We start from the raw sequence: 10,322 nt of genomic DNA, 5'->3' as shown, positions 1-10,322 counted from the left end.
TTTCTCTTTGTACCATAATATCCCACACTTCAGACACTTTTTCAATCCTTCATATTCTTTTCTATATAATATGCAACATTAGGACATGCATGTATCATTTTATACTTCATACCCATCGGACAAAGAATTTTCTTGCCATCATAATTGTGAGTGGGTAGTGTATTTCCATCTTGAAGCATTTCATTCAACAACACCAGCAATTATGTGAAACTCTTATCAATCCACCCATTGGTCGTCTTCAAATTCATGAGTCTTAAAACCACTAACAACCTTGTGAAGTTAGTTGAACTGGCAAACAACGAAGTCTCCACATCAATAGACATTGTCTCATACACATGCACTTGGACAAAAGCTTTAGTGCCAACATCACGGATCATGTCCTCAGTTTGCCTTTTTCACGTCGATCTTCCATGTTGGAATCCATAACATTTTCTGTTCGGAGACAGTTGGTAAATGTATTAATTCATCGTACCATGTCTATATTTTATAACTTTGAAGGAAACCATTACAGATAAGGTGTTCCCTAATTTCAGTTACATTCAACTTTCTCGTGTTCAAATAGTTGACACAAGGACATATAAACTTCACATCATCATCACTTATACCCTCATTACGTTGCACAAATTGTATAAATTCTTCTACTCTTTTCTCATACTCAACATTGATGCATGGTGAATTAATCCAGTCTCGATCCATGCGTATATATATTGAAATTGTGTGAACAATTTCAGTATTCTTTAATATAATGATCACCTCGCTTTTGTATTCAAAGTGTGACCCTATCCATTCAAGAATATTCACTTTTCTTAGTTTATTTGGTACATATTAATTTTAAAACACATATCTAAAATTTCACGAAATTTTGTCAACATTTTTGCATTGGTTTTCAACTTACATGAAGTGAAAGTTATTATCAATCACAATCAAATATACACTCAAAGATCAATACAAAGTAATATTGGCAAATATTCATGAGATTTAAGACATGTATATTTATATATATATATATATATATATATATATATATATATATATATATAATAAACTATGAAACAATGATTAATCTTCTTAAATTGTCCAATCGGACAATTCAAGATTCAATACTTATAAATTATTAATGCCTCCTCTTAAATATATTTTAAAAAATATATATAATTTATTCAAATATTTTGGAGACAATAAATAATTTTTGTATTGAATCTTAAACGGAAAACTAAGACTAACTCAATGCAATAATAATTTCAAATAGAAAAAATAAAATCAATATATTTAAGCATTAATATAAACTTTTCCGTAAACTAATAATTCAATATAATTAATCACTTATCAAACATACAAAAAATAATTATAGAATCATTCCAAATAAATTTTGAAGATAAAAATAAGAACCTGGGAGGACTTTGAAAAATTGCACAATCTCAACCAATGCAATCTTAGTCAATGCAATCTCAACCAATGCAACAATACCTGGATATCAATGCAACAACATCGATATCAATGGCAGCAAAAAGACCCAAATCAATCGCAAAAATAAATTAATTCTCACATTGACTGAAATCCTAACAACAAGGGAACATAAGCAACTCATCCAATATCAAAATATGCAAAAAACAAAAAACCACCAACCAATGGGGGTTTTGACGTGTAGTCTACAACCTCCCTCGTCCTTCAATAATAGCAGCGGCGGTAGCAACAGCGGATGCGTGATACAGCTATGGGAACGACAACGGGAGTAGATAGAGGCAACAACGGCACACATAGAGGATAGGGAGGCTGGCTCGACAAAAAAGAAGAAGAAACACAAAGAAGAAGATCTATCCCAATTTTAAGCCCTAAAATAAAGTTTTTGCCTCGGTTCAATTGAAAACTAAGGCATAAAACACCCTTATGCCTCGGGTCTGCAAACAATTGAGGCATAAAAACACCTTCTGCTTCGGTCCAATTGACCTGAGACATAAACCCCATTATGCCCCAGGTATATTTCCAACCGAGGCATAAACCTCCATAAATTTAACTAAAAATGTTTTTAGTTTTTTGAAATAAATTACCTTATATGTCTCAGGTGACTAGAAATCAAAACCATAAGTACTTTATGCCTCGGGTATTTGGAAACCGAGGCATAATCTACAACATTCAGATTTAAAACGTTAAAATAATAGAAAGTTTGAAATTTTTTACAAGCTTTATACTTGGGTTGGTATTGAACCGAGGCGTATAACATTTTTTTTATGATTATTAATCGAATCGAAACATAAATTTTGCTTAAATTTTAAAAATGTCACCGTTGATATGTTTCACAGGAATTGAAACATAATGACTGAGTTAAAAATGTCAGAAATGTAATGTGCTTCGAACTAATTGTATAAAATTATTTGATTAGCTTGATTGTACACGTTTGTGTCTTATGGAATGCTCCATTTCCTTTTTTATTGTTGTTACATAAACATGGAAACAATGAGCAAATATAATATTAATATTATATTTATATTTTTTTTTGTATCACGTGACAGGCATTCTCATTTGATTAGTGTCAATTCTTTCTATATATTATGTAAGAAGTCGTTTCAAGGAATCATTCAAATTTCATTACAAAGAAAGATAATCCGATTGACATTATGAATGACAAATTAAAACAAGTAATATGTTTACCATTTTGGATTGATTAATATATATATATATATATATATATATATATATATATATATATATATATATATATATGTATATGTATAGGTAAATCATGTTGGTCAACTAATTTCTTTATTAGCATTATAAACATTGTAAGTAGGTTATGTATTTATTAGACCATCCCGGCCTTAATAATAAAATGTTTTGAGTAATTCCATCACCAACTCAACACCAAACATAGAGTAACATCCATAAACAAATATTCAAACAGAGGCGCATAACAAAATAATTACGAATGAGCTTAAGAACAAGGTTGAACAAGCCAAAAAGTTTGAGTACAAAAAGTTCCAAATATTTAAGTAATTAAGTTAACATTTTAACTAGGCTATATTAAGTAATTAAATTAGATAAATTATCTCACCTAAGTTATTAAGTATTTAAGTCAGATAGATATTTATGACTAAGCTATATTGGGTTAAATAAACAATTCCGACTAAAATTATTAAATCAGATAAATTATTTTGACTAAATTATTAAGGCAAATAATAGAGTTGTCAAAATGGGTTGCGCGAGCTAACCCGGCTCACCACGGGTTCGGGCCGGGTTGGGTTGAAATTTTTTTACAAATTTTAATACGGGTTGATTTTTGACTCGGCTCATTTAGAACTCGGCTCATTCGGGTTGAACCCGTGGTGAGCCGGGTTGGCTCACCAACCCGCAAATAAAAGGATCACACAAGTGTTTTTATTTTTTTTTATTAAGTTGGGCTTTACATTTGGGTCATGTTAGGTTGTTTTTTTATCGAACACATCAATAATTTGTAATTTTTTTTTTATTTTGGTTTGTATTTGGATTGTATTAAAATTTATTTAGATTTTAATTAGAATTACAATTTAGTTTTGACTGAAAAAAATAAAAAAAAAATAATATTTTTTTTTTAATTAAGTGAACTCGTGAGTCAACCTGTTTAACCCGCCAACCCGTGGTGGGTCGGGTCAGGTTCAAATTTTTTTGGCTCGCTGAAAAGTGAGCCGGATTGGGTTGGGTCACTAAATCATCAATCCGTGGTGGGTCGAGCCGGGTCGGGCCGGGTTACCCGTTTTGACAGCTCTAGCAAATAAATCATTTTGACCAAGCTATCGAGTAATTAGGTCACATAATTATTATTTTTTTGATTAATTGAGTTATGTAAGTCAAATAAATAATATTTTAGCTAAAATTATTAAGATATTAATTAGTTGGATATGTTATTTAAATCTACTTGGAGATTTAATATGTGAAAGATACACAACTCAAAAAGATTCAAAATATGTTTTTATGTAATTGTTCATTCTTCATGTGGAGAGGTATTGGTCAACAAGTTCTCCATCTATTACATATTTACTTAAACTAAAGAGAGTCATGTTTAGCTCAAGAATCTTCTTTCTTGGAGTTAACTTTGGGGGACTTTGAGGTGTTGGTGTGTGACGGATCTAAAGAATTAGGTTAATATTAGGACTTGACATTGTGGTTAGAGCGAAGATTGACAAAAAGAAGCTTAAGAATCTTTTTGTTCTAGAAAATGGAAGGATTTCTGGAACTCTTCATTTGACTCCTTCAAGACATCTAAAATATACAATCAACTTCAACAAATGACTCATGATGAATGAAACTTTTCCTTTCGTTTCCCTTTAAGGATACTGTTTTTTTAGGGTTTATACTTAGTCTTGCTTGATTAGTACCCTCTTGATCTAAAATCTTCTTTTCACCCATTTTAAACTTGAATCGTAGGAATGAAATATTTAACCATTGTCACCCGAAAATAAGATAAAACAATTATGTTTAGAACATATACATAATAGAAACTTTGTCATAAACCCTATATGAAGCTGGTTCACCTACTTAAATACTTATCATATTTTTACTTTGTAGATTTGTTTACCTATCCAATTCCAAACTTTTCATAGCAAAAGTTCACTCTAATTGTTACAAACATCAAAACCGAATACAATACAAAAACACCTCAATCATTTAATCAAACAAAGTGATAAGTAAAACTTATTTTATTTTTTACTTCATTTACAAATGTTCAAATTTCTACCATTATACTTTAGAAAATATTGTTACTGTTACTATTATTTTTTGCTGTTGGTGTTGGAAAAGGCCTCCATTAACATGAGAACTCATATACCATAAGTTGTCAAGAAAAATTCTTTCTTTGCACAAATCTGGTCGTAGCGTTTCGGTAAGAACAATACACAATACGAGACTCGTGTTTTAAGGAGACTTTGTTTGTACGATGCAATAGGGCAGGAGGCAAAGGTGATTTGAACCATTAGATTAGATGATGAAAAGTTGAAGAAGTTGAAAAAGATAAAAAATTTGGTTAAATCGGAGAGAGAAAAGGAGCCCATCGAGAACACGTGCTGCGTTCACTAGTCCACTGTCGCTTCCCATCTCTATCTCTTTGACAACGTCGTTCATTTCAACACCACTTCTTGCGCTTTCCTTCTTCCCCTCTTCTTCGTCTTTTCAAATAATAAAAAAATGTTGAAGCTTTCGTGCAATGGTCTGGACCGGGTTCACTCCCTCGCCCAATGCGGGTTTTCCGCCCGCCCCGCCTGCGTGGGCCCTCGCCGGAGGAGGAGTGGTATCGCCGGGTTCCGGTCACCCGGCATCAGGGCATTTCCTGTGGTGGCGGTCGTGTCGGACAGGGACGGCGCGGTGGCGAGCCGGGTGGAAGCGGAGGCTGGGACGCTGGCGGACCGGTTGAGGCTGGGGAGCTTGACGGAGGATGGGTTGTCTTATAAGGAGAAGTTCATTGTGAGGAGCTATGAAGTTGGGATCAACAAGACTGCCACTGTGGAAACCATTGCTAATCTATTGCAGGTTTTTTATTTTGATCTGTTTGGTCAATTGGGTGATTTGATTTGATTGCTTCAGCTTGGTTGATTGGGATTTTGAGCATCTTGGTGTTTCTGGTTCATGTGTTTTTGTGCACGTTTTAGATTGGGAAATAGTTTTTTTTTTTTTTTCTATTTCTAAGTGAAAAAGGAATATTTTTTGCAATTGGGGTTGTTTTTTATTCTTTATTATTGATGTTCTGAAGTTCAACTTGAAGATTTGTGGCATTTTTAGGTTGTTTGGTTTATGTTTTATAGTGTTTAGTCTTGCTTTTTTGTGCCGATTTGGATGGCGCTGTATTCTATGCACGGAGTATTGGAGTATAAGATTTTGGAAAACTGTGCTTTGTTTGTTTTTGTTCTTCCTGATTCTTTTTATAGATCACTATTTTGTTTCCTTGAATAATTGTCATGAAATGAAAAGTACTCTCGTTTCTGATCTTGGTCTTGTGCATAATGTTTGCTCACTGTAACACCATCATTGCGTCTCAGGATGGAGACAAGGCAGTTCCTTTACTCATCCAAACTTAAAGACAATAATCATTTGGAAAAATTGATTGATTTTTGAAGGTATCAAATACATTTGGATGACATCTAGAGGCTGCTTAATTAAATAAAAGGAAGACAGATCTAACCTTGGGAGCTGTATTATCTGATATATAGAACATGTCCAATTGTATTCATTGCTCGAAATCTGAAACATCTGGTGATTGTGTTGCAGGAGGTTGGATGCAATCATGCTCAGAGTGTTGGATATTCTACTGATGGTTTTGCAACCACCCCTACGATGAGAAAATTGCGTCTCATATGGGTTACTGCTCGCATGCACATTGAAATATACAAATACCCTGCTTGGTGGGTTCTTGTTTTTTATAAAAGCTTAATTTATATACTCTAATTTGAAAAGTCTAACATAGATGATTTCAACAGGAGTGATGTTGTTGAGATAGAGACATGGTGTCAAGGAGAAGGAAGGGTTGGAACAAGGCGTGATTTTATAATGAAAGACTTTGCGACCGATCAAGTTATTGGAAGGGCAACAAGGTGAACATTTACCTTCCAACTGGATGTTGTGAATTGTGACGCTTTTATATATTTTGCTACTTTAGTTTAATCACTTTGATGATAAATATTACTTATGCACTGTATTCTACTGAGTTTTTATGGCATGACTGCTTTCGGTTCATGAATGGCAGGTAAATTGTTAACAAGCAGTAGGATAGGCCTTCATCCTGTAGGATGATATCTCACAATTCTTTGATTTCTGGGCAACCTTGTACAGGACCCATCACATGCTTTTCCTACTTGTCACTTTTGTTCATGTATTGTAAAATCTCTTTCCTCATTTGAATTTACAATAGTTTATTTGGTACCAACCATCAATTATTAGCCTATATAATATATCCATGCTATTGAAGCAAAAGGATGAAAAACTCAACTACCGGTTATTAAACTTCATCCCTAGTCACAGGGATGCTAGGGATTTTATAAGCGCATAAAACTCAGAAACAATACTGTCCAAAGATCTATGTGATGGAAAATTATCCATGGCCGCAAATCATGATACATTTAAATTTAATGTTTCAGCAAATGGGTAATGATGAATCAGGACACCAGACGACTCCAAAAGGTTTCTGATGATGTTCGTGAGGAGGTCTTGGTTTATTGTCCTCGAGAGCCCAGGTAGCCATTTTTCTTTCTCATATGCTGCTAATGCATTACAAGATACACAAAATTTGCCCCATGATTTCTTTTATTTAGGTGCTCTTAAGTCTTGTTCATTGAAGTAATAACTAGACTTGATAAGCAGAAGATATATAATATTGATAAAGCCCTGATGGCATGAGTTAATTTGTTACATGCGCATACAGATTCACATTTCAAGAAACATTATTTGTTGATTTGTAGTTAAACATTTTCCTGAGCAAGTTTCACCAATAGCAATGAGTTAAAATGAAGGAATACAAGTCTGAAAACTAGCCTGTTGATGTTATCTGAATTTACCTCACTAAAACACTTCGGAAAATATGGAGAAGTTCTATATCTAAGGATCATCCTGCATAAATCTATAACTGATTGGACTCTTTCTGAACTCAATGACCTTTTAGCTCTTTACCGACTTCTCTTGATGGTGGACTCATAGTGGTGAAAATAACTGTTTCATCACTTTCATAATTAAGGATCAACTATTGCTAATGTATAGATTTCTTAATTGACAAATAAAGGATATTTATCATAACAATCATCAATATTATGAATATCTGGTTCTGAATTTGATACCGTTTCTATCAACACAACAAACTTGGATTCTATTACTTTCAGCGGCTTCTGCACTTCCCATCTTTAGGAAAAGATGTGAGGAAGTTTCATAGTGGTTTCTGATAAAGTCGTGGGGAGCTTTACTTCACATGCTATCTTCCATTATTTTGAAAAAAATTAATCTTCCTATAAAAGATCCATCTTTTTTATTTCGTAATTTCTAATTAGTACAAAAATTGAATTTTGAACAATTTATTTATGACTTAGTTAGCATGTTACAAGTAGCTTGGTTTGAGTATGGCCCAATGATCATTCTTCATTGGTTGTCTTGCTAGTGTTCGTGATTGATGAGTTTCAATTTTCAATACCCTTTCTGGCTTACTGCTTAACCTGTGGTTAATTTTGTTTTCTTTCTCCAATTTCTCTTCTGTGGTTTTAGATTAGCAATTCCTGAGGAGGACAGTAATTGCCTGAAGAAAATTCCAAAATTGGAAGACCCTGCTCAGTATTCCAAAGTTGGACTTGTGGTATGATTATTTGGCTCAGAGAATCTTTTTCTGTTAGTTTCTTTTTTCTTTTTGACTGTCGCAAAAGAAGGAATTTCATTGGTGATAAAATAGTTGGCAAATCCAGCATATTTTAATAATGTTCAAGAACCTGCCTTCTCACCCTGCCTTTTCAAATTTGCAGCCAAGAAGAGCAGATCTGGACATGAATCAGCATGTTAACAATGTTGCCTATATTGGATGGGTGCTTGAGGTTGTTAGACTTTCTTTTAAATTTATGTCTCACAAAATGAACTTTTGGATAAGCAGTTTATATCTTAGTTCTGATTTATCTTTATATCTCAAGGTGGAGTGTTTTCAAAATTAAGAAAATATCAATACTTGATTGCGTACTTACTATGTTCAATTTTTCCGACATTTAGCATCTTAGATCAAAACCACAAGTATTGATTATTCAATGGTTAGACTGACAAAATTTATATTAGATATTCTCACTCGATATGTTTCATAGATACTTATATGCTTCTTATCCTTATTTTCAATGTTTTTGGATACTTGTGTGTTATTTCTTCAAAATGACTGTGACTGGGGACTTACATTTCATAATTCACTACTAATAATGACCTGTATACTGTTCTTAATTCACTACTAGAATATTTACAATTTCTTAGATATGCCAGTGTTGCTTTGAATTTGTTATTTACAACTTTTCTTCCATGTTTAAAACCCTGAAAGTAAAAAGAAGAAACATGGTTTTAACCCATTTCTAGAATCAAAATTGGCTTTTGCAAACAAGTAATAAAAGTATTTTTTTTATTCTGCTCTAGATCATGATGAAAAAGAAAATAGAGGGGCAATCTGTTTAACATATAAGTTGATAATTTAAGCAGTTTAAACACTGTTTTCGAAACAACCAAATGAAATTTTGCTTCATGAAGGGGTCTGTCTATCTTTTGACAAAATGTATGATCAAGAATATATTCGGTAGACTACTGAAAACTAACTTACCTCTCAGACACTTCATTTGATTTGGAATTCTTTTCTTTCTCTTCTGGTATGTTGCCTATTATATTCTATTGTTACCCTTGTCATAACAAATTCACGTACAATGTTATGTTAATATATACAAAAAAGGGTGTCGTATATCATTGATGTCACTAACTAACTTATGGACTTGTTATGTCAGAGCATGCCTCAGGAAATCATTGATAGCCATGAGTTGCAGAGTATCACCTTGGATTATAGACGAGAATGCGGACAACGTGACGTAGTTGATTCCCTCACTGGTGTGGAAATGATCCAGGGTGATGCTGAGGCAGTTCCAGAACTGAAAGCAACAAATGGATCTGCCATTTCAAAGGAAGCCAAGCAGCAGTTTCTGCATCTACTTCGGTTGTCTACTAATGGACTTGAGATAAACCGGGGACGAACAGAATGGAGAAAGAAAGCTCCAAGATGAAATCCATCAAGTGTGCTTTTTATCTTCCTTGTGTTGTTTCCTTATGCAGGTTGTCTTATCAATTTTCCCACAATATTTTGCTTAGAAGTTATTGCACTTGATATAGGGAGTGGAGTGCTAGAAATTTGTTACTGTTATCTTGTCATGTTCACACAAATATAAATTGTTGCCCAAATCCTGTTCTTAGGATGAATAGATTGACTTCAATCTCTGATTCATTGGCATCAATTTCCATGAATGTCATTGAACCTTGGAAGAATATAATTCCAAGGATATTTATTGTTTTTGGATCTGCTATCTACTGCATGACTCCAACTATGTGTTGTTTAAGTAATCATTTGATGATTATTCAATTATCAAATTATCCCGTTTCATCTTTAAAAGTACGATTTTAAATGTTAATGTCCTTACTCATCCTGCTCTCTGTTGTTTTCTTATGCGGCAAAATCAAGTATTACTATTCAAAACTAATCTATGCTTATCAGAACAGTTTAGTATCTGTGATAGGAGTTATGCTTGTCGATGCTGTAGAATGAAGTACAAGTTATCATTTAAATTGGGAAAGGATCTAGTGGAGTGACACTACAA

At 33.4% G+C, this 10,322-nt stretch overlaps 1 protein-coding gene across 1 annotated transcript; it reads left to right on the top strand.

Moving 5' to 3' along the window:
- Window positions 1–4,950: 4,950 nt before the first annotated feature.
- Window positions 4,951–10,117, top strand: FATA (fatA acyl-ACP thioesterase). Its single transcript, XM_028072840.2, has 7 exons — window positions 4,951–5,496; window positions 6,232–6,365; window positions 6,441–6,554; window positions 7,098–7,193; window positions 8,209–8,296; window positions 8,460–8,528; window positions 9,462–10,117. Exons 1-7 carry the CDS (start codon window positions 5,155–5,157, stop codon window positions 9,732–9,734), a joined length of 1,116 nt encoding a protein of 371 aa, XP_027928641.1. The 5' UTR covers window positions 4,951–5,154; the 3' UTR covers window positions 9,735–10,117.
- Window positions 10,118–10,322: the final 205 nt, after the last annotated feature.

Source organism: Vigna unguiculata, chromosome 5 (genome assembly GCF_037176805.1).
Source record: "Vigna unguiculata cultivar grain cowpea cultivar isolate G323 ecotype 2 chromosome 5, ASM3717680v1, whole genome shotgun sequence".
NCBI lineage: Eukaryota > Viridiplantae > Streptophyta > Magnoliopsida > Fabales > Fabaceae > Vigna > Vigna unguiculata.
The sequence above is the reverse complement of the archived record's forward strand: the minus strand, read 5'-3'. Positions and strand labels throughout refer to the sequence as shown.